Source organism: Dendropsophus ebraccatus, chromosome 3 (assembly GCF_027789765.1).
Source record: "Dendropsophus ebraccatus isolate aDenEbr1 chromosome 3, aDenEbr1.pat, whole genome shotgun sequence".
NCBI lineage: Eukaryota > Metazoa > Chordata > Amphibia > Anura > Hylidae > Dendropsophus > Dendropsophus ebraccatus.
This window is the reverse complement of record NC_091456.1, coordinates 42,466,741-42,492,847: the sequence shown is the minus strand read 5'-3', so window position 1 is coordinate 42,492,847 and position 26,107 is coordinate 42,466,741. Positions and strand designations below refer to the sequence as shown.

The window sequence follows — 26,107 nt, the reverse complement described above, 5'->3', positions numbered from 1 at the left end:
CCCTACCTTTCACCTTGACATTTTTCTCTGTTGCTTTTGTCGGCTTATCTGTAGGGGGTGCAGTTGCTCCTGGATTCAGGAGCCTGAGGGGGGGACATAAGTTTCTCCTCCCCTTATGAGGAGGCCAGTAGTATTCTGGGTGTTGTGCAGGTAATCTGGATATATCTGTTACATCCTACTTCAGACAATCTTATTCCAAAAGTAATGCACCTAGTTTTTCAAAGAGAGTGCAGCAATTTAATAAATCAGACAACTGATCTACTTTTACACTAGGGAACTTCTACAGATTGGCCAGACGTCAAAAACGCAGCACCAAATTTTGCACCTACATCAAATTGTCACTATTTTTTAGGTACATTTCAAAAGAGGCATCAGTGGATTTAGAAAAAAAAAAATTGCACCAAAATGACATAAAAGAGGGGGAAGCATCCACGTCACTGCCGCATGTACCACTGGCTCCTCTATGGCAGGAAACATCCCGAGTCATGGGTGGTACATGAGACAGTCACGAGGATGCCAGTGGCAGATACTCTGCACCATGGGCCCACGGGCTGTCCGCAGGACTTTTCGCACATGTCATATCTATAGTTCACCTTAGGTTCACACTGCACTTTTATAGCACTTCCTACCCACCTATATACCAGCTCCCCATCCATAGTTCTGAAAATGGTAAAAATGTCCCATTCTGGTGGCATCTTCCTTAACAGTACCGACCCATAAAGTAGTTGCCCCATTATTTCCCACACACAGTATTAGTGCCCCATATAGTAGTCAGCCCCCCTCAATAGTTCCCCATATAGTTAATTACCCCAATAGTGCCCCTTATAGTAACTATTCTGTCCACTAGTGCCCCACCTAGTGACTACTCCCCCCAGTAGTGCCCCACATGGTAGATGAATGGGCTGAACTTACCTTTCCTGGCTTCCACACTGTGCCTCCTCTGCCTGCATGACGCACCAGATGCAGGCAACGTGTGCTTATGTCATTATGTTGCCTGCTCCGGGATTGGGTGCTGCCTTCTATTAAAACTCACTTATAGGCAGTGTTAGGCCTGCGGCCTAGAAGTGAGTTGTAATAGGAGGTGGCGCTGCCTCATGGCACAGACAGTGTGGTGACCTCATCACAAGCTGCCTGCGTTGGGTGCATACTGCAGAAAATGATAATATGGGCAGTCCGGGCAGCAGCACCACCCATATTATAATTAAAGGTGTTATCCAGGGCTACAAAAACATGGCCACTTTCTTTCAGAGACAGCACCACTCTTGTCTCCAGGTCAGGCATGGTTTGCAATTAAGCTCCATTCACTTCAATGGAACAGAGTTATAAAACCACACCCAAACTGGAGACAATAGTAGTGCTGTCTGAAAGAAAGTAGCTGTGTTTTTGTAGCACTGGATTACCCTTTTAACTGTGCTGTTCTATTGGCGGGCAAGGTCTAGGTCCAGGAAATCAATTGATTTCTTTTGCAGGCCAAAAATAATAGCACCATGGGCCAAAGTTTGACATGCCTGACATAAGCCTTAATATGTTTGTTTTTTCTTTTTTTTTATCTGATTGCAGGGCTACTTAACCTCTTAAGGACCCATGACGTACCGGCACGTCATGGATCACTGTCACTTAAGGACCCATGACGTACCGGTACGTCAGCCCTTTAAACGGGCGCCGCGGCCGGCCGGGTCCCGATCGGGGGAGATAGCCTGCTATAATACATAGCAGGCCATCTCTCCCTGTCGGCATGGGGGGTTGTTAACCCCCCCCATGCCGACGATCGCCGCTATTGGCTGATAAGCCCATAGCGGCGATCGGAACCTTTCCGGGCCATCGGTGGCCCGATGACCCGGAAAAAAAATGGCGGTCGGTGCTGTCCGAGGACGGCACCGACCGCCATTACTGTAAAAAGTAATGGTGGTCACGGTACCACCGTCCCAACCGGCCGGCCGTTCACGGCGATCAAAGTCCCCACAAGTAATAAATACCTGCTCCGGACCCCTCAGCTAGGTAGCTGAGGGGTCCGGAGCAGGTATTTGTACATTACTCACCTGTCCCGGGGTCCTGATCGGCGTCTTCCGGGTTCCCGGCGTCCTCTTCATCTTGTCGGGACTTCGGCTTCTTCCGTGAGTCCCGATCGTCTGTTTCCGGCTCCAGCGTCGTCTTTTTTCGTATTTTTCCGGCTCCAGCGTCGTCTATTTTCGGATCTTGCGCTCTGCTGCCCCCTAGCGGCTGATAAGTGTAATACACGTATCAGCCACTACAGGGATGTTCAGAATGTAGTAAAAAAAAATTTTTTTTTTCCTATTTTCCGCACCCTATCGCCGCTGAGTGTTGATCAGCATCGCACGAAAGTGCGCTGCTAATCAGCAACTCCTCCTTTTTGGCGTAGGGTGTTTTTTTTTTATATCCTACTGCCACGGTCTGCTGATAAGTGCCGAACATAAGTGCGGCATTCATCAGCAACACCATTTTTGGCGTAGGTTTTTTTTGTATACTTACTGTAAAAAACACGTAAAAAAACACTACATTACACCACACTACATTGAATAAAGTTTTACACTACACCACTACATACCCCATATACCAATCCCCATATAAAGATGGCCCCCAGGGTGTTTTCGGTATCGGACGCATACGTTATTATTGCCTCCGACACCGAAACAGCCAGTGAGGATGAATGGGGGGTCCTTCGTTCCTCCATTCATCCTCATCCTCCTCATCATCCAGTGACGTGTCTGGGAGTAGCGTAGCGTACGCTGCCCCCCAGACACGTCTTTTCCGCCAGTACAGTCCCAATAAGAGATCACGGTATGGAGTGAAATTCTACACACTCTGTGAGAGTACCTCAGGGTACACTTACAGATTTAGGCTGGGTTCACACTATGTATATTTGAGGCTGTATTTGGTCCTCATGTCAGGTCCTCATAGCAACCAAAACCAGGAGTGGATTGAAAACACAGAAAGGATCTGTTCACACAATGTTGAAATTGAGTGGATGGCCGCCATATAACAGTAAATAACGGCCATTATTTCAATACCACAGCCGTTGTTTTAAAATAACAGCAAATATTTGCCATTAAATGATGGCCATCCACTCAATTACAACATTATGTGAACAGAGCCTTTCTGTGTTTTCAATCCACTCCTGGTTTTGGTTGCTATACAGCCTCACAAATACAGCCTCAAATATACATAGTGTGAACCCAGCCTTAGGGTACGTGCACACTGCGGAATGGCGAAGGATAACCCTTCGTGCATTCCGCAGCTGGCACCCGCCGGCGGACTGATGCAGGGGCGCGTCTCCGCCCGTGTCATAGACTCTATCCTATGCACGGGCGGATTCCATCATCCGTCATTCCATCAACACGTTGGACGCAGAGCGGAATCCGCCCGTGCATAGAATGGAGTCTACGACACGGACGGAGACGTGCGCCTGCATCAGTCCGCCGGCGGGTGCCAACTGCGGAATGCACAAAGGGTTATCCTTCGCGATTCCGCAGTGTGCACGTACCCTTAGGGTGTATGAAGGAAGGGACACCCGAATCCAACCCCCAGATGCCCACTCCCCCCCCCCCATCCTCGGAGTTAGTGGGGACATCGTCCGGGAACTGATCTTCCCACTGCTGGATAAAGGTCACCACCACCTGTACGGGGATAACATTTATACCAGCACCCCCTCTTCCGGTCCCTCGCTGCCCGAGCTACTGTAGCTTGCGGCACGATCCGAACATATCAGAAGCAGTAATAGAGCCCTAATATTTAGCAGCCATGGAGCGGACCCTGCGCTTCTGGATATGAAGGACCCCGGATCGCACCAGGACAACATTTTCCAGGTGACGTCCCCCACACTGGAGAAAGGGAGACCCCAGAAGAAGTGCAGAGTGTGGTGTAACAGGGGGATCAGGAAGGACGCCATTTACCAGTGTGACACCTGTCCTGATCACCCCGGCCTCTGTATACTGGATCGCTCCAAGGCGCACCACACGTCACTGGGGTTCTACATTATCTAAATTCTGTCCCTTATTCCTATTTCAGGGGTCACGTTGATCCAGGGATTATTCTGATCGCCAATATGGAGTCGGGAAGGAATTTTTCCCCTGTGATGAGGCTACTGTCGTCTGCCTCACGAGGGGTTTTTGCCTTCCTCTGGATCAACACAGGTTGAATTTGATGGACACCTGTCATTTCCAACCTTATAAACTAATAATTGGCCTAATACCCCCCCCAAATAAATTAGAATTGTCCCTTTTCCCCAGCTAAATAGGTATGGCCGCCATTCCCATTAGAGGATGCCATGATGCAATTACAAAGCCTGTGTGCGGCCAGGACAGTAGAAACCCCCCACAAGTGACCCCATTCTGGAAACTACACCCCATAAGGAATCTAACAAGGGGGGCAGCGGGTATATGGCCCCCTGGTGACGGCCACATTTGGGACGTGAAAATGAAAAAAATGGTATTTTTTATTTTCACGGCACATGTTCTACACATGTGCCCATCACTAGTGGGGTCCATATGCTCACTGCACCCCTTGTTAGATTCCTTATGGGGTGTAGTTTCCAGAATTGGGTCACTTGTCGGGGGTTTCTACTGTTCTGGCAGCACAGGAGCTTTGTAATTGCGACATGGCCTCCATCCCCCATTCCAGCCTCTAAATGGCGCTCTGTCCTTTTGGTGACTTGCCCTGTGCCCATATGGCAAATTATGTCCACATGTGGGGTATTTTCGTACTCAGGGGAAACTACCCTACACGTTTTGTGTTCATTTTCTTTTTTAACCCCTTGTGGAAATGGAAAAAAATCAAGGCTAGACCAACATTTAGTGTAATTTTTTTTTAATTTTTACTCTAAATCATTGATCTTGTCTTGATTTTTTCATTTTCACAAGGGGTTAAAAGATAAAAAAAAACCACAATGTGTAGAGCAATTTCCCCTGAGTACGGAAATACCCCACATGTGGACATAAAGCGCCATGCGGGTGCAGGGTAAGCCTCCAAAGGGAAGGTGCGCCATTTGGTTTTTGAAGGCTGGATTTGGATGGAATGGATTTCGAGGGGCCATGTTGCATTCAAAAGGTCCCTGTGTTGCCAAGACAGTTAAACCCCCCACAAGTGACCCTATTATGGAAACTACACCCCTCAAGGAATGTAACAAGGGGTGTAGTGAGCATATGGACCCCACTGGTGACGGGCACAAATGTGGAACAATGTGGCGTGAAAATGAAATATTAAATTTTTTACACTATAATGTTGGTCTAGCCTTGAATTTATCATTTTCACAAGGGGTTAAAAGAGAAAAAAAAACACAAAATGTGTAGAGCAATTTCCCCCGAGTCCGTAAATACCCCATATCTGGACATAAAGCGCCATGTGGGTGCAGGGCAAGCCTCCGAAGGGAAGGAGCGCCATTTGGATTTTAGAGGTTGGATTTGGCTAGAATGGATGATGAACGCCATGTCGCATTTACAGAGCCCTTGTGCTGCCAAAACACTGTAAACCCCCCACAAGTGACCCCATTCTGGAAACTACACCCCTCAAGGAATCTAACAAGGGGTGCAGTGAGGATATGGACCCCTGGATGACGGGCACATTTGTGCCATGAAAGTGAAAAAATGAAAATTTTCACTTTCACGTCACATTTTTCCACATTTGTGCCCGTCACCAGTGGGGACCATATGCTCACTGCCCCCCTTGTTAGATTCCTTGAGGGGTGTAGTTTCCAGAATGGGGTCACTTGTGGGGGGTTTCCAGTGTCTTGGCAGCACGAGGGCTCTGTAAATGCGACATGGCCCTTGAAATCCATTCCAGTGAAATCCAGCTTCCAAAAGCCAATTGGCGCTCCTTCCCTTTGGAGGCTCGTCCTGCGCCCGCTTGGCACTTTATGTCCACATGTGGGGTATTTCTGTACTCGGGAGAAACTGCGCTACATGCTTTGTGTTTTTTTTTTCCTTTTATCCCTTTGTTAAAAAGGAAAAATGAAGGCTAGAACAACATTTTAGTGTAAAAAATACTTTAGTCTTTTTTCAAGCCATATTGTTTGGAAAATCTGTGAAGCACCTGTGGGGTCCAGATGCTCACCGCACCCCTTGTTACATTCCTTGAGGGGTGTAGTTTTCTAAATGGTGTCCCTTTAGGGGTGTTTTTTAGGTTTTGGCACCCCAGAGCCTCTGCCAACCTGAAGTGGTACAGTCAAAAATGACCAAAAATAACGGAGCCATTGAAATTCACTAGGCGCTCCCTTATATCTGAGGCTTGTGGTTGCGTCAAATAGCGCAATAGGGCCACATATGAGGTATTTCTATAAACTGCAGAAACGGGGCAATCAATATTGGGGTGCATTTCTCTGGTAATAGGTTTATAATTATGAAAAATATTGGATTACAATAAAATCTCTGCACAGAAAATTAAAATTTTCAAATTCCTTACACACTTAGCTTTTATTTCTGTGACTCCCCTAAAGGGTTAAAAAACTTTCTGGATGTGCTTTTGCAGAGTTTAGGGGGTGCAGTTTCTGAAATGGGGTGCTTTTTGGGGCTTTCTAACACACAGTCCCCTCAAATACACTTTAAACCTGAACAGTTCCCTAAAAATATCTGATTTTGAAATTTTACTGAAAATTTGGAAATTTGCTGCTAATGTTTTAAGCTTCCTATTGTCTAAAAATACTGAAATATAGTTTAATAAATGCCACCAACATAAAGTAGACATGTTGCTAATGCTATTTAATATATAATTTATGTGGTATAACCATTTTCTGTATAAGCAGAAAAGTTTTAAAGTTGGAAAAATGCATTTTTTCACAATTTTTCACGCTATTTTGGGTTTTTTCATAAAGATTCGTTATAAGTATCGACTCCAATTTACAAGAAATGTGAAGTACAATATGTCACGAGAAAACAATCTCAGAATCAGCCGGATAGGTAAAAGCATCCCGAAGTTATTAATGAATAAAGTGACACTGGTCACACTGCTGTATTCTCTAACTGTAACAACACACAGCACGCTGTATTCTCTACCTGTAACACCACACAGCACGCTGTATTCCCTACCTGTAACACCACACAGCACGCTGTATTCTCTACCTGTAACACCACACAGCACGCTGTATTCTCTAACTGTAACAACACACAGCACGCTGTATTCTCTACCTGTAACACCACATAGCACGCTGTATTCTCTACCTGTAACACCACACAGCACGCTGTATTCTCTACCTGTAACACCACACAGCACACTGTATTCTCTACCTGTAACACCACACAGCACGCTGTATTTTCTACCTGTAACGCTGATATTGGAATAAAGTAAAGAATTTTTTTTTTTCTTTTCATTTCCACGCACATATTATGATCAAGCATCTTTTATCTTTGAAGTAGTTTTTGTGACTATGCTGCAGTACTGCAATGACACTCCAACATGTGTGAAAACAGCCCTAATTTTACTGCACACTTCTGCACAATTAGACAAATCAGTGCAACACCTGCTTCTGGCCGGTCAGAGATGGTGAATCACTCAGGGGATTGGGGGATCCAGCCAAGCCTCCTGTGACATCATGCCCTGCCCACTGTCTGCATCATCAGCCTGATCTCAGCAAACACACACAATGTGAGACAGAGGCATGGTATATTTGTCTCCTAAGGTGGGAGAGCAGTGGGAGCAGAAGACAATGTGAATGGCACAGAGGCCATTTTTTTTCACTTCCTGGATTTCTATCAGCTACCGGTATGGCAGAACTCTACAGATACGGTAATACATTTTATAGACACATATATTTCACTTTTAATGTACTTTTAATAGAAAACAAGTTTTTCTTACCCGGAGTTCCCCGTTAATATAATTTCTGCTGCATTTTTGGTATGAAATAAATCTTTTAGACAAAAATATGTATATAAAAAAGCCATCCTGGAAGACACAAGAGAATCCACACATAGGGGGAGAGTTATCAAACTGGTGTAAAGTAGAATTGTGTTGGTTGCCCCTAGCAACCAATCAGATTCCATTTTTAATTTCTCAAAGAATCTGTGAGGAATGAAAGGTGGAATCTGATTGGTTGCTAGGGGCAACTAAGACAATTCTACTTTACACCAGTTTGATAAATCTCCCCCATAGACCTAAGGAACTGCAGGTCTTACTGACTTTATATAAACTCTATGGCCCAGTGTTACTATATTTTTTTTTTTCTGTGCACCAGGTGTGGTACCTGGCATAGCCAACTGATTTACCACCCCAACACACAAGAAAGGGGACTGACATCCATCTTGTTCTTTCCAACCATTATATTGCCTGACAAAGGAGCCGTGTCAAAGGTTCGGACAAGCTGTCATTCATATATACAAACTTGAGTAGGACATTTTTAAGTTCGCTCTATGGCCTAAACACACATAGGACTGTGCAGGACTCAAAAACATTGTCAAAATTGTTTTTCCCCTCCGCACAGAAATAAAAGTATTTGGGAAATGGTCTGATCTTAGTCACAATTAGACTACATTTATCCCAATTAAATCTATGGGCCCATCGGAAAGGCAGGCTGTATGCCAGCATCCCTTATTGACATTTTGCCAGCGGTCAAAAAATACAGATTAAGGCCACGTTCAGACGCTGTAAGGGGCCTATTCCACTGAGCGATAATCGTCCGAATCGGCCCATAATCGCTCTGTGGAATAGAGACAACGATCAGCCGATGACGTTTATTTAGGTTTAAACCTAAAATCATGGGGCACCCACCGCGCATCGCTGCATGGAATAGCGATGCACGGCGGGCGACTGACGATCTCACAAGCACCATACATTACCTACACATGTTGCAGGTCTTCTCCTGCGCTCCTTCTTCCTCCCGGTCCCGCGCAGCAGCAGCTTCGGTGCGGCCTGTAGCTGACCGCTCAGCCAATCACTGGCCAGGACCGCAGCAGCCAGTGATTGGCTGAGCAGTCTGTCAGCTAAGGAGCACAGGAGAAAACCTGCAACATGTGTAGGTAATGTATGGTGTTTAACAAGGGCTGCAAGGACATCGGTAACGATGTCCCTGCAGCCCTCGCTAAACGATTATCGGTTCGTGGAATAGGCCCAGTAAACGAGCGCCGGTCAAGCAGATCAGCGCTCGTTTACATTATTAATCGGGCCCCCATCTGCCCATGGAATAGGACCCTTAGAACAGCGGCTGATGGCAGACGTTCACCCGGCAGGGAGCCGTACGTTACACTGTGTGCAAAGCCTATTTTGTACGGCCGCTGTTTACTGATTTGCCGCCGGACAAAATATACCTGTCAATTATTTTGTGCGGCTGCAGAGAACCCTGGCGTAGTGTATACAAGGTGTATACACTACAGTTGTGGTTCCATACACCGCTATGCAATTAAGTGGAATGAAAACACAGAAAGGCTATGGTCACACACTGTTGAAATTGAGTGGCTGGCTGCAATTTAATGGCAAATAACGGCCGTTATTTTAAAATAACAGCAATTGTTTTAAAATAACGGGAATTATTTGCAATTAAATGGCGGCCATCCATTCAACTTCAACAGTGTGTGGACATAGTCTTACTGTGTTTTCAATTCACTCCTGGTTTTGGTTGTAAAATACTGAGCAAAAATACTGGGTGGGAACATAGGCTTTGGGTGCAATTAGGATGAAATTTCGGGGTTTGCGGACACTTGTAGACATCATATATGGTCCTGTGAAATTACTGAATGTGTGAATGTAGTCTTATAAGAGTCCCATTGTTTCCCATTTTATTATGATTCTTTATTGCCCATAGCAACCAACTAAACCTCAGCTTTTATTTCTCACATTGGCAGACTACACAGTGAATGGGTGTACCGCGCCATCACGGCATTGCATACGGCAACGCGGTGTGAATTCTTCCTTACGAATACTGAATTGGTGCTGTGTGAATGAAGCCATAGTGGCTTCCTGAGGTTATCAGTACACAATGAGAACTATAGGCTCACCCCCCCCCCCCAGTCCAGGACTCACTGCTAATACATTGTGATAAATATTTTTATTTTTCAGTAAATACGAGTCGAATAACACGACGCGTTTTTTTATTTTTATGTCAAACGTCAAATTAACCCTTTCCTGACTTCTAAGCACTCATTCATATACTACATTTTCAATCAGGCACCAACGGGGCAGCCTAACTGAAGGCCCCTCTGCCCTCTTCCGTAGCTACTTCCTGATCTGCACAACCTACGCTCATTGCGTGACGTCATCGCACATGACTGATTGATGTATCTTTCGACCAATCAAACACGAAATAGGGCGGGCTCCAACGCGTAGGACCTTCTGCCATTGTCTCAACGCGGCCGTGACGTACGGCGTAACTGTAAAGAGGCTGAGTTGCATCGCACGGCGCGTCCATGCTCGGCACAGCCGGGACCAGCTCATAAAGGGTCAACAGCGGCCGAGACCCGGACAGTGTGACGTCACAGGTGAGACGGGGGTGTTGACGTCACAAAGTGGGGTCACAGGTGAGACGTGGGGGAGGGGGTATAAGTCACATACAATCACGTAGCTATGTAGCCCACTAACGTTCTAGGCGGTGTTAGCGCAGTTAGTAACCGAAGGCTGGAGCCCTATCCATCGGCACACACGTGTCTATAGGGGCGGAGGTGCTGTGTGGAGGGCACCATGGCTGGCATCGCGGGCACCATGGGAACGCCTGCGTGTGTGTGTGTGCTGGCCTGGGGGCAGGGGACTAATGTATACATATATACTTATATATACTGCCCTGCTTGTGTCATCATACATATATACTTATATATACTGCCCTGCTTGTGTCATCATACATATATACTTATATATACTGCCCTGCTTGTGTCATCATACATATATACTTATATATACTGCCCTGCTTGCGTCATCATACATATACTTATATATACTGCCCTGCTTGTGTCATACATCTATGTATACATATATACTGCCCTGCTTGTGTCATCATACATCTATGTATATATATATATATATATATATATATACTGCTCTGCTTGTGTCATACATCTATGTATACATATATACTGCCCTGCTTGTGTCATCATACATCTATGTATACATATCTATATACACTGCCCTGCTTGTGTCATCATACATATATACTAATACTGCCCTGCTTGTGTCATCATACATATATACTGCCCTGCTTGTGTCATACATCTATGTATACATATCTATATATACTGCCCTGCTTGTGTCATCATACATCTATGTATACATATATACTTATTTATACTGCCCTGCATGTGGACCCTATATATATATATATATATATAAAATATCCTCATATTATGTATGGAGACCATTATGAATCACAATGAAATTCTTGGCCTAGTCTAATTGTAGTCTTTTATGTTACGGTTTAGTCCTGCTAACACCCTACCTGCCTTAAACATCACATTATTGGTATCGGCAACGATCCTTTGTTAGTATTGGTCTCTTATTATTGTGTTTTGATGGTATATTTACCCTTTTTGTTGGGGGGGGGGGGTAATTTTTTAAGTGAATACTTAGTGTCACTGTAGTTTTTTTTTTTTTGTTTTTTTTTTTTTTTGCAGAAATCAATAGTACAGGCGATTTTAGAAACTTTGTAATTGTGTTTATTAGCTGAAAAATGCATTTTTATTATGAAAAAGCAGTTTGAATCTCTTCCCCCTGTCTTCAGAATTTTCTATGGAGAGGGGAGGGGTAGAGGAAGATGAGGCACCAAAACAGGACAACAAAGAGTTAAATTACAGCTACATCGATGGGCTATCTCCTCTTAGGTCTGCACTTACCTCTCTGACCTCTGAATACAGGCTTTCACACAGCTCCCACTATGTAATCCTTTGTTCTCAGCTGGCGACTAATCTCGTTCCTCCCCCTTCCCTCTCCATAGGTTACACAGGGCTTGACTGATGTAAAAGAGTCAAGATTTTTTAATAATGAGCAGTGAATGAATGAGAGAGAGGAGGGAGGGGGGGACCTGGGGAAAGTCTTTTTGAATGCAGATAATGGCATATTTGCCTAATGAACCCAATTACAACTTTTTTTTTAAATCGCCTGTACTGTTGAATTCTGCAAAAAAAAAAAAAAAAAAAAAATGAAACAACAATGACTCTTTAACCTCTTAAGGACTTGTGCCGTACCCGTACGGCATATGTCCAGAAAATGAGTTCAGAGGGGGACCCCGCTCTGAACTGCCGCGACTGCTGTCTGCAGCACGGGACCGCGGCTATTAGTGGAAGCGGACCAATCGCCGCTCCTGCTAATTAAGACGGTTAGATGCAGCTGTGAAACATAACAGCTGCATCTAACTGTCTTAAAGCCCATCCCTGGTGTCTAGTGGCAGGATTCTTCCCAAACCCCCCACCCCCGATTGCGGAGGGGGGATCCCTTCATCTCACGAGCCGGGCCTCTGCAGCAGACCAAAGCAATAGAGCACCGATCTCATGGATCTGTTGCTTTGTTATACAGCTACGCTGAACTCTGACAGATCAGTGTAGTTGTATTAGAAGTCCCCCAGGGACTTTTTTCTAGGTGAAAAAATTCAAGTGCTATGGCCTTTTAAACACAAGAAGGAAAAAATGAAAATTGGCCCGGTCCTTAAGAGGTTAAAGGTTATTTTAGGTATTCCCTGTCTTGGGTAATAGTTGCCATGATCCGCCCCCTATATTGTTTCCTGAGCACTGTATAGGCTGACGTAATTTCATATTGTTGATCCTTGTGTGACAGCTCTGCAATCTGATACTGGTACATGGCTATGGGCTACTGTGTATCCCTGTACTTCTGGTTTTATATTTTGTTACAGCTTTTCTTTATTTTTCTAAATTATTTGGAAATTTGGAGGCAGCAGTGCAAATCCCAGGGCTGTGTTAATATTATGTGTTTGTATTTTCTGTTCCCCTATAGGATTAGAAACATGACAGTAATGGCAGATCCATCACACAGTGAATGCCTATGGTGCTTGATGAAAAGAAGTTCTTAGTCAGGTTTCCATTGTGCTGTTGTTCATATTACTAGGAAAAAAGGAGCACTTCTTGCTGCAGTTTTTCTTTCCGATAATTTGTGGTGGAAGCTGCAGCAGAGGTTCCTTATAGAATAAGAGGAGATCACAGCCTATTATTTATTCTTATACTCAGTAATATACTACAATTCTATCTTGTATTACTGTAAACATAGTTTTCCATTGACCGCTACTCTAATGGTGCGTTTACACTGGACGATTATTGTTCGAATTTTCGCGATAACAATTGCATTTGAGTGATAATCGTTCTGTGTAAACACAGCGGACGAGCGAGAAATCGTTCATTGTGATCTTTCAACATGTTCTCAAATCGTCGTTGGTCGCTCTCTAAAAATTCGCTTTGTGTAAACGGCCTTTCAAAGATTCACCCTATGTGTGAGATGGGCTTAAGCGATCTTAGAAATTATCACAATAATGATTTTCTTAATGATTATTCTTACGATTTATTCGTCTAAACCAGTGATGGCTAACCATGACACTCCAAAACTACAACTCCCATCATGCCTGGGCAGCCAAAGCCATATCTTTGGTTGTTCAGGCATGATGGGAATTGTAGTTTTGCAACAGCTGGAGTGTCAAGGTTCGTCTAAACGCTGATAGTTATAAAATCCAAATCATTGCTTCAAAATCGTTAATAAACGATCAATTCGACGAATTATCGCTCCGTGTAAACGCAGCATTATGCGTGAGAAAATTGTTGTCAAATCCTCTGATTATAGGGATTACTAATTTTCAAGATTACAATATAATCATATTAGATCATACCATCCAGGAGATGATGTATAAAGTATCCAGCTTACCTGCATAGATGTGATTCATCTTATTACCTGGCAGAGAAGGCTATCTTTGTGGCAGTAAATGGATGATTATACAGCAAAACCTCCACTGCTGGTTTAGTTTTTCACACTAATTTACTGCTGGAACTTCAGTTTCCTGGACTGGAGAGAATATTCATGCTGCGTGAAACAGAGTCATGGGGTCTGTCCCTAGCAGCTTCTCCGCACCTCACCAGCCTTGACTGATAGACCTCCGCTTATACCCAAACAGGGGGAGAACTATAAATTATAGAGGATATATATATATATATATATATATATATATATATATATATATATATATATATATGGTAAAGTAACAGGCTACAGTCCTCATTCCCTCCGCACTGTAGGGTGTAGTGTGATCAGGCACAATACTGGACACTTCAGGGATTTCTAAAGATACACACCATGCCGGCTCACATATTTCTATATATTATAAGAAGGCCCTTACTGGAGGGGTACCACAAAGGGCATTTATAGCTTTGAATGTTCTGGCATATCACTAAGATGTCCCATACGGTTCTCACCAGTGGGCTCTGACATCTGGGAACAAAGGGACTCAGTATTTTATGTGCAGCTTTACTGAAATGCTATGCATTAGGCCGGGTTCACACTGAGCAAAACTAGCGGAATTCCGCCGCGGAATGCCGTTAGCCTCCCTCTCATAATGGGAGTCTATGGGAGGCGCGCTTCTGCTCTGTCTGCGCTGAAGAATGAACATGTTCATTGTTCAGCGCGGAGAGACTATGTGAGTACAGCAGCGCGCCTCCCATAGACTCACATTATGAGAGGGAGGCTAACGGCATTCCGCGGCGGAATTCCGCTAGTTTTGCTTAGTGTGAACCCGGCCTTATACCATATCAACTAATATAGTTAAACTTGTAGTTTAGTTTTGCATATACATTAATTCAGCAAACGTGCCTCCTAATATGTCTGTTGTTCCTCTCTCACTGTTGACAGCTAATTTTCTAGAATACCAACCACCACTCTGCTCTAAAAGCCACGGTCGGACAGAAGTATAGTTATAGTGTAAATGTACAGCTATAGGCTTTGTTCCCACTAGGTAAAAATTATGTTATCATTGGACAGCTAATGGCGGGTATTTGTTGTTAAACGACGTCTGTCTAATAAAAACAGTAATTTCAATGATGTGTAAACATAGCAATATTGGGGGAGATTTATGAAAGTGTGTAAATATATACCTGGTCTAAACTGTCTATAGCAACCAATCACAGCTCAGCTTTCAGCTCTGGTAAAATAAAAGCTGAGCTCTGATTGGTTGCTGTGGGAAGTTTACACCAGGTGTATATTTACACCCTTTCATAAATCTCCCCCATAGTGTATATACTGTGTAATGCAGGTAAATATGTATACAATAGCTATATACACACCAGCCCATCCATTGCTTTTAGAGCAGAGTGGTGGTCAGTTACCTAGACAACGAGCTGTCAACAAGGGGAGGGAAAGAACAGCATATCAGGAGGGAAATTTGCTAAATAAATTTGTAAAAATATTTAACTTGACGAGTCCTACAACTATATAGCGTACCTGTGGTGTTGCCTCTCCAACTGATCGGCCTGCTGCTGGGAGTTTGAGTAACTATGGATAGGACCTTGCTGGTTCGGTTCCATGTGTGAGCCCTATTCAAAATGGGGCTTATGCACGGAAACAGCCCAGGGTGGTCGTATTCCTCATCTTGGACGGCAGGAGCGACTGCACGCCAATTATGTGAAGTGACATCATGACAGCTACCCTAACTATCTGAGAGAGAAAAATAGGAAATACAAATATGCTGTGCCAGTGCAGTGGTGGCCCCAGAATGTCAGCATACACTGGCAGCGGACCATCAGAAGAACTGCAGTGCTGGGGATTTTGGGCCCCATTCACATCATGTTCAGGGTTTATACATCAGTAAATTGACAAAACAGATTTGCTAATGTATTATTTATGTGCTGTGCTCAAGGGTGCAGCAGACGCTTTTGGATTCTGCTCAGAATTGTAGTAAACCTTTGTGGCGGATCTGTAGACCTGTATTGTCAGTGGAGGGATATGGCTGTAGGCATTTACTGGAATCCATAGACCTTTAGAGCCAGTTCACACCAAGTAAAACTGATGGAATTCTGTGGCGCAATCCCAACAGCCTCTGTGTCATACAGGCAGTCTATGGGAGGGCTTGTGCCTCCTCTCTCCATGAGGAAGAATTGACATGTCAGTTCTTCCAAGCGGAGAGAGGAGGCGTGCAAGCCCTCCCATAGACTGCCTGTATGACACAGAGGCTGTTGGGATTGCGCCACGGAATTCCGCCAGTTTTGCTCTGTGTGAGCTGGCCCCTACTGTTTATATATCATAATAAATAAATATATATTTTTTTTTATTACTGTATAAAAAATGGTATGCTACAATAATCCATACAGGGGAAGCCTGGCAGGTAGATACAGCAACTGTTGAACTTGTAGAGGGGTCTATGTAAAGACTTTAAAGTGCAACTTCAGCGGGATAAAAAAAATTTCCTTCTAATAAACTGGTGTCAGAAAGTGCAAGAGATTTGTAATTTACTTCTATTAAATTCTCAAGCCTTCCAGTACTTATCTGCTGCTGTATGCCCTGCATATTTATGTCTATGACATACAGCAGCTGATAAGTACTGGAAGACTTGAGATTATACTGTCACTATTATCATTCTATTTAGGATGATCTGTCCAGCATGGTAACATTGTATAACTATGGCCTCCCGGCTGCTCTGGACACTGCTAGGACAGGTCTAGCCTGTTGCTCACGTGTCCCATGTAGATTGCGCCACTCTCTCATAAACAGGTCTGTCAGTGTATAGAAAGGGCGCAGTGTTAGCGCCACTTTCCCCCATTGCCTGTGAGGTGGGTGGTCGCAGCCCTCAGCAGGGCTTGTATTGCGGCTCTCTGAGGCTGTTGCCCCTGTGTGTATACGGCCACGGTGTAGCCATGCGTCTTTGGGCGCGGACGGTCCCTCCCGGGCATGATAGCCCCGTCTGCCGCTGAGTGGCCGGTGCAGTGTGCCAGCAGCCCGGTATCGGCCACCTAGGTGACGCTTTCATTCATTCTCTGGCGCTTGGCTCGGGGAAATCGAGGCTGGATGCGCTTTTGCCTTGGATACGGCTAGGCCTCACAGTGATGGGCGGAGCAAACGTCTCAACCTAACCCTGCGCGTCGCCATTGCTTTTGATGGACGGATTGCTTGGCCAATGAGAGCGCGCTGCAGCTGCACGGCTGTGCGGGGCGGAGTCTAGCGCTGGTTAGGTAGCGCCGTGTGTATCTGTATGGGGAGGAGAGAGCTGTGTGTGTGCAGTGGCAGCATGTGTGTAACCGGGAAACTACATGTGTATTACTGTCTGCAGAGTGACGGCCCGGGCTGCAGAGCGTGTAAGTGCCGGGGAGGACGGGGCACACGGGCGGACGCTCCATAGCCGCCTCTGCCGAGCACACTGGGGGATAGCGAGGAGTGAGAGGTAAGTGAGAGGGAGAAAGTGTCCGGACCGGCTGCTGAGGAGGGATGGAGGACAGCTCCTATATCATCCCCATGTCCTGTGCCCGGCCTGTGCCAGCTGCATCACCTACCTGGTGTCCTGTATATACATCACCTACCTGGTGTCCTGTATATACAGCATCTGCCTGGTGTCCTGTATATACATCACCTACCTGGTGTCCTGTATATACATCACCTACCTGGTGTCCTGTATACATCACCTACCTGGTGTCCTGTATATACATCACCTACCTGGTGTCCTGTATACATCACCTACCTGGTGTCCTGTATATACATCACCTACCTGGTGTCCTGTATATACAGCATCTACCTGGTGTCCTGTATATACAGCATCTACCCGGTGTCCTGTATATACATCACCTACCTGGTGTCCTGTATATACAGCATCTACCTGGTGTCCTGTATACATCACCTACCTGGTGTCCTGTATATACATCACCTACCTGGTGTCCTGTATATACAGCATCTACCTGGTGTCCTGTATACATCACCTACCTGGTGTCCTGTATATACAGCATCTGCCTGGTGTCCTGTATATACAGCATCTACCTGGTGTCCTGTATATACAGCATCTACCTGGTGTCCTGTATATACAGCATCTGCCTGGTGTCCTGTATATACATCACCTACCTGGTGTCCTGTATATACATCACCTACCTGGTGTCCTGTATATACAGCATCTACCTGGTGTCCTGTATATACAGCATCTACCTGGTGTCCTGTATATACAGCATCTACCTGGTGTCCTGTATATACAGCATCTACCTGGTGTCCTGTATATACAGCATCTACCTGGTGTCCTGTATATACAGCATCTACCTGGTGTCCTGTATATACAGCATCTACCTGGTGTTCTGTATATACAGCATCTACCTGGTGTCCTGTATATACATCACCTACCTGGTGTCCTGTATATACATCACCTACCTGGTGTCCTGTATATACAGCATCTACCTGGTGTCCTGTATATACATCACCTACCTGGTGTCCTGTATATACATCACCTACCTGGTGTCCTGTATATACAGCATCTACCTGGTGTCCTGTATATACAGCATCTACCTGGTGTCCTGTATATACAGCATCTACCTGGTGTCCTGTATATACAGCATCTACCTGGTGTCCTGTATATACAGCATCTACCTGGTGTCCTGTATATACAGCATCTACCTGGTGTCCTGTATATACATCACCTACCTGGTGTCCTGTATATACAGCACCTACCTGGTGTCCTGTATATACAGCACCTACCTGGTGTCCTGTATATACAGCATCTACCTGGTGTCCTGTATATACAGCATCTACCTGGTGTCCTGTATATACAGCATCTACCTGGTGTCCTGTATATACAGCATCTACCTGGTGTCCTGTATATACAGCATCTACCTGGTGTCCTGTATATACAGCATCTACCTGGTGTCCTGTATATACAGCATCTACCTGGTGTCCTGTATATACAGCATCTACCTGGTGTCCTGTATATACAGCATCTACCTGGTGTCCTGTATATACAGCATCTACCTGGTGTCCTGTATATACAGCATCTACCTGGTGTCCTGTATATACAGCATCTACCTGGTGTCCTGTATATACAGCATCTACCTGGTGTCCTGTATATACAGCACCTACCTGGTGTCCTGTATATACAGCACCTACCTGGTGTCCTGTATATACAGCACCTACCTGGTGTCCTGTATATACAGCACCTACCTGGTGTCCTGTATATACAGCACCTACCTGGTGTCCTGTATATACAGCACCTACCTGGTGTCCTGTATATACAGCACCTACCTGGTGTCCTGTATATACAGCACCTACCTGGTGTCCTGTATATACAGCACCTACCTGGTGTCCTGTATATACAGCACCTACCTGGTGTCCTGTATATACAGCACCTACCTGGTGTCCTGTATATACAGCACCTACCTGGTGTCCTGTATATACAGCACCTACCTGGTGTCCTGTATATACAGCACCTACCTGGTGTCCTGTATATACAGCACCTACCTGGTGTCCTGTATATACAGCACCTACCAACAGATTCTGCCGCACTTAACTGTATCCAGCATGTCGCATGATTACGCCCTGTGCATACGTCTCTATCCAGCATGTCACATGATTACGCCCTGTATCTGTTATGTTACATGGGATTATGTCCTGTGCACACTGCTATACCCACCATGTCACATATCATTGCTCATATAAATCTCTTCTTTTCACGCATTGTTTCCTTACTGTGTTTACTACTTTTCTGTTTGGTAAATAAAAGTTCTGCAACTTAGTCACATCCTTTGTTTTTTATTTTCTCTTTAGTTTCTGGATTAATTTGATGTCATTGAGTGAGAGCACTTAGGCCTTATTCACACGTTCCGTAATTTACGGATCCGTATTTCCGGATCCGAGTTAGTGCACATTGAAGTCTATTGGGCTATTCACACGATCAGTAGCAGAAATGGATGAAAATCAATCCGTAAAAAAAAAGGACATGTCCTAGTGCGGACCGGGTGCGGACCCATTTTTTTTTTTGCGGATCCTCTTATTGAAATCAATTGGTTACGGATTGTTTACGGATTGTAACATGTTGGCATCCGTATTTCCGCAAAAAAATCCGGATGAAGTGCATTGAAAAGCAATGAGTAGTAAAAAATGGAATTACGGAAATACGGATGGAATACGGATGTCCAATCCGCAATTTCTCACGGGTTGTTTCAGGACCAGAAAAAAAATACTGAACGTGTGCATAAGGCCTTAGAGGCAGTAGATCTCGGCAATGTTCTGTATGAAGCCTACACAGAGAGATTTATCTGACAGATTTTTGCTGCCAAAGCCAGGCATGGACTATAAACAGAGAACAGGTCATACAGGAAAGACTGAGATTTCTCCTCTTTTCCAATCCATTCCTGGCATGATAAATCTGTACAGGCACCCTTAGGGCTTATTCCCACTTACCATATTCTATGGATGGGGAAGCCCTATAGTGGAGTCTTTCCCCTCTCAGCATTATGCCAGCAGCTGGAGAAAGTGTATGAATCTTTTGCGGCTGCTTTATTACAGTGCTGCATACATTCATACACTTTCCCTTTTCCCGGGATGATATTGATACATAATGCTGAGCTGGGAAAGCCTCCACTATCGGGCTTCCCCATTCGTAGAATACAGAACGTGGGAACACATTGGTACGGATGAGATAAATACACCAGAACGGCATCTCTTGCTGATGTGTGGCTGGTTTGTTACAGAGCATCAGGGTAGATTGAATGTTTCAGCCTACAGTTCAGGCTTTTACACTGCCGCAGGTTGGGGAACTGACAGTGATTTCTCTCTATTGCCGGGACATTTTGTGTATAAAGCCCCTATCACATGGAATGATGGCGAGGAGTAAACGAGCTCTGGCAGTGAGCGGGTAAGAGACCGGGAAGGCTGCCCAGGTGATGGCTAGATGGTCCGGGCAGCCCATAGAAGATGGCAGCGGTCTGCTACCGCCGATCCTATTCCACTGGGCGACGGCAGCAGATCGTTGTCTTCTATTACACGATTAGACGATTATCGTCCGTAACCGCAAATAAGGTCAATAATGGTTTCGTGTAATAGGGCCTTAAAACTGTGATTCCTAAGTTGTGGTCCGATGTCTGATGAAGAGGCCGGTACTGCGGCCTCCAGAGCTCACTATTTGTCATCATCTTCTTCAGTCAGTCAATAAAAAGTGTCAGCTACTGAGGACTCTCAACATTCATTACATTATTGCATTGCCTTCTGCTGTCTATGAAAGTTGGAGTGGTTGATCTTTGTATTTTGCCTGATCCTGTTAGGCTTTAAAACACATCAGGGGAGATTTATCAAACTGGTGTAAAGTAGAATTGTCTTAGTTGCCCCTAGCAACCAATCAGATTCTATCTTTTTTATTTTTCTAAGAATCTGTGAGGAATGAAAAGTGGAATCTGATTGGTTGCTAGGGGCAAATAAGACAATTCTACTTTACACCAGATTGATAAATCTCCCCCATCAAGTTCAGCCCCTACCTTTTGGTATGAAGAACAGACTCATAGATTTCTACTTTCTTGAACTTGAATGAAGAATTAAAACGAGAGGTTGTTCTGTGCCTGGAGGTGATCAGTCTGTCCCTGTAGTTCAGGGAAACACAGAACATTTGATGCTGGCTGATAGATTTTTAATATTCCTGATCCTTTGTTTCCCCGGCGATAAATTGTATCAGATCTAAACATCTATCTAATCTATCTATATCTATCCATCTATCCATCCTCCGGAGTTTGTATTTGACATCACCCTTGGAGTAAAACAGCATTTCTTTAAAGGGGAACTCTGAGTAGAGGTTAAAAAAATGAAACTTCTGCAGAAGTATTACTTGTCTATCCCAGTTTTTAAACTGGGATAGACAAAAATCCATTTGTTTGGGGGGGGGGGGGGGGGGGGGTTGTGTTTGTGTCCTTCCTGGTTCAGCAGTTCCCAGAATGCAATGCTTTCCCTCAGCTGACCATCACAGCCCCCACCCATTACAATCAGTAAAATTAGTGCTGCACCTGCTTCTGGCCATTCAGAGATGGTGAATCGCTCAGGGGATTGGGTTATCCAGCCAAGCCTACTGTGAGATCAGGCCCTGCCACCTGTCTGCATCATCAGCAAACACACACAATGTGAGACAGAGGAATGGAAGATTTGTCTCCTGGGGGGGATAGCAGCAGGAGACAATGTGGATTGGCACAGAGGCCATTTTTTTCACTTCCTGGATATCTATCAGCTACCAGTGTGGCAGAACCGTACAGATACAGTAATGCAGGGCTCCAGACTAAAAAATTTACCTGGGAGCCATTGGCTCCTAACCTGAAAAATTTAGGCGCCAAATAGAATATTTGGTCGCCAACATTTTAAAACATGTAAAATTAATGTTATGTTACATGGGACTTACTGTGTGCAGAGGCCTTTTAATGAGGCTTACTCTTCTGAACTTGAACTTAAAGGGAACCTGTCGACCCCCGTGCCGGGGTGACAGGCTCCCAACCCCCCTATACTCACCTCATCGCGCCGGGTACCGCTTCTGAAGATGGTCGGGTCACGGAGATCTCAGCCGCTGCAGCCCGGCGTGCACACTGAGAGATGAGTCCAACGCTCATAGAGAATGACGGGAGAGTCCAGCGCTCCGACATTCTCTATGAGCGTTGGACTCATCTCGGCTGAGATCTCCGTGACCTGACCACCTCCAGAAGCGGCACCCGGCGCGATGAGGTGAGTATAGGGGGCTCTAACGGGGGGGTTGGGAGCCTGTCACCCCGTCACCGGGGGTGACAGGTTCCCTTTAAAAGCTTGCAACAGTCTATACATACTGACAGGGCAGTTTGTAGGCCATTTTGGCAACAGGGCGACTCTGAAATATAGCGCCCCCGCCCCCCCCCCCCCCCCCCCCCCCCCCCACCGGTATCTCTTGTATATTATTGTGTGATCCTCTGTGAGGCTGTATATACTATTGTGTGACCCTTTAGGAGGCAGTATATCCTATTGTGTGACCCTCTGGGAGGCAGTATATAGAGCATAGCAGCACACTATACATAACATAGGATATCACACATACATAGCACACTATACACACCATAGGATATCACACATACATAGAGCATAGCAGCACACTATGCATACCATAGGATATCATACATAGAGCATAGAAGCACACTATACATAACATAGGATATCGTACATACACAGCACACTATACATAACATAGGATATCACACCCACACAGCACACTATACATAACATAGGATATCACACATACACAGCACACTATACATACCATAGCTCATCACACATAAACAGCACACTATACATACCATAGCTCATCACACATACCTTTGCACATTGGACTCTTTACACACAAATATAGTGGAGTAACTTTTTGTAGCAGGGTGCAGTCTAGGAAGGGTTACATCACCAGGCAGAGGTCCTATGCCACTAACCCTCCCCACCCCCTCCTCCCGACTGAAGCTGCAGAGCCTTGTGAGCTAAGGGGAAAGGAAGTTAGAAGGAAGATAGATAAAGTAGAGACTGTGGGGTATGAAGCTGCCCATCACCCTGCTCCCCCCCAATCACATACACCCCAACACTGTACTGCTGATCCCCCACAGTGACCCCCCCTCCTTCCAGACAGCAGCAGGACTTACAGGAAGCTTCTCTTCAGCTGCGTGCAGGCCGGGTCGGGGGAGGAGACACCATCACACAGGAGCTGCTGCCTGTGCTGGATGCTCTGTAGAGCCGTGGGGGAAAGTGGAGGAGTCCTTGCTGCCTCCTCTATCCTCTTCCCTTTAGTCACAGGCCACAAAGGAGCCCCCAGGAGCCAGGTACTGTGTGTGGGGGCGCTCTGAAGTCCGGGCCTGCTTCCCTGTGCACAATGTAACTGCTGCTGTGTGTGGTGAGGGAGGGCGCCCCCTAGCTGTCAGCGCCCCGTGCAGTGGCCCGGCCTGCACGGTGCTAGAAACGGCCCTGCATACTGAGCTAGACTTATGACTGCAGCCATAGTGACCCCCCCACAAGATGTGTATATAAATAGATATCTCTCTCACCTAGTGACTAATGCAAGTGACCCCCTACAATAAAGACACCTGAGGGGCCCTGATAATAATAATTGTGCATATATCTATCTCCCAGTGTCTGCAGCCGGTTTGCCCTACACTTATAGATGGCCCCCTCCCCTTATAGATGACCCCCTCTACCCCCATTATAGATGCCCCTCCTCCCCCCCATTATAGATGCCCCCTCCTCCCCCCATTATAGATGCCCCCTCTTCTCCCCCCCTTATAGATACCCCCCTCCCCTTATAGATGACCCCCTCTACCCCCATTATAGATGCCCCCTCTCCCCCCCCCATTATAGATGCCCCCTCTTCTCCCCCCCTTATAGATACCCCCTCCCCTTATAGATGGCCCCCTCTCCCCCCCTTGAAGATGGCCCCTCTTCTCCCCCCATTATAGATGCCCCCCCCCCTTTCCTCTATGCTAAGCAGTATTTAAAAAAAACAAACACACAAACTCACCTGACAACCTGCTCCCCTGGCGATCCTCTTCTTCTTCAGGCGCTGTCCCCAGCTGATGCGCGGCTGCCGGGGGTGTCCCGTCCTATCCCCGGCAGCGCGGCGCGTCAGTGAGCTCCCTGTACGCCGGGGCTGTGACTTCTGACACAGGAAGCGTCTCTGATGTGCGCTTCCTGTGCCGGAAGTCAGGGCCCCAGGCAGCTCACTGATGCGCCGCGCTGCCAGGGATAGGACGGGACACCCCCGGCAGCCGCGCATCAGCCGGGGGCCCGGACTTAAAGAGACAGCGCGCCGCCGCCGGGGCCAGTTGCAAATGGCGCCCAGATTAATAAATCTGGGCGCCATTTGCAAAATGTCAGTCGCATTGGCGACCATTTTGGTCGCCATCTGGAGCCCTGTAATGCATGGTATAGACACATCTATATAACTTTTAATGTACTTTTAATACAAAACAAGTTTTTCTTATCCGGAGTTCCCCTTTAAGGCAGGACATCTTGGCAAACATTGGCTATTGGTTTGAAAGGAGTATAAGTAAGCAGACGTAGAGCTGAAGACTGTAAGACGCCTTGGGTATTATCAGACTTGCTTATGATCATTGGTAATTATGATATTGTTTTATATGGTTTATTTATCTTTCTTCTCTTTCTTCGTAGACTACCATCCTGGATTCTTACACTTCATGTCGTCCAGTGACTGAAGGCCACTTTCTCGCTCTCCGTATTTTTGGGGAAGGCTATTTGCCTTCCCCACAAAATTTGCATTGAGAAGAAGTCCAAGATGGCAGACCCTATTATGGACCTTTTTGATGACCCAAATTTATTTGGCTTAGATTCTTTAACCAGTGACTCATTTACTCGTGATGGACCTGACACCATTGACGAAGCCCTTGGCTTGGGTAATGTCCTGGAGCCTCTAGAACAGCTCACCACTGAGCAGCCTGTTCCGGATGGAAGTGAGCAGCGTCCAGCGCCTCCGATCCTGCAGGATGTTCCTGTCCCTGTTGCCCCAGTAGAGACAGTGCTTCCATCCCAAACACTAACTATTTCAGAACCTTTAAACCAAGGCAATCCTTTCATGGGAACTTCCACAAGTGGACCAGTGGCTCCTAAAATCATGATTTTGAAAGCACCACCAGGAATGACAGTGGGTGGTTCTCCTGTGACTCAGATCCAGACCCTGGCTCCGGGCCAGACAGCCAATGGAGGCAAGGTGACATTTGCTAAAGTGCTCACAGGGACTCCGTTGAGACCAGGGGTGTCTATTGTATCTGGGAATACTGTGTTGGCTAAAGTTCCAAATCCAGCTGTTGGAGGACAACCTGGAGTGAGACCTGTCCGACAGCTGTTACTGCAACCAGTGCGTACTTCAGCAGCTCCAGCTGGAACAGATACAAACACCGGCATAAAACCTGGAGTTACACTGACCTCTGCACCTCAGCAGGTAGAGTGGATGAGATTCTTACATAATTTAGTTTCATCCTGTTTTACACTTGTATTTCTTGGTCGCTTTGGAGACTAGTTTCAAATTAAAGGGAACCTGTCAGCCTGACCCCCCCCCCCCCATCCCGCTAGAGCCCCAGATACTTACCCCACCTCGCAAAGTCCCGTTCCTGGAGCCAGTCCCGGGACGGAGATATCTCCCTGAAGTCCGGCGCGCGCTGATTGCTTGGCGAGATGGGGTAAGTATCTGGGGCTCTAGTAGGCTTAACCCTGGCACGGGAGGGGTGACGGGTTCCTTTTAAGGCTTAGG

At 45.9% G+C, this 26,107-nt stretch overlaps 1 protein-coding gene across 4 annotated transcripts in view; it reads left to right on the top strand.

Moving 5' to 3' along the window:
• Positions 1-10,285: 10,285 nt before the first annotated feature.
• The window catches only part of CHD8 (chromodomain helicase DNA binding protein 8), a 56,492-nt gene continuing 40,670 nt past the window's right edge, over positions 10,286-26,107 (top strand). For 2 of the 4 annotated variants that reach the window (XM_069961588.1, XM_069961585.1), the window contains exons 1-2: positions 10,286-10,415; positions 25,012-25,798. In XM_069961588.1, coding sequence (XP_069817689.1) covers positions 25,136-25,798 — 663 coding nt within the window. In that variant the 5' untranslated portion in view covers positions 10,286-10,415; positions 25,012-25,135. Of the gene's footprint in view, positions 10,455-17,058; positions 17,285-25,011; positions 25,799-26,107 lie in introns of those variants that run through there. The other 2 variants (XM_069961587.1, XM_069961586.1) reach the window with 2 other exon arrangements.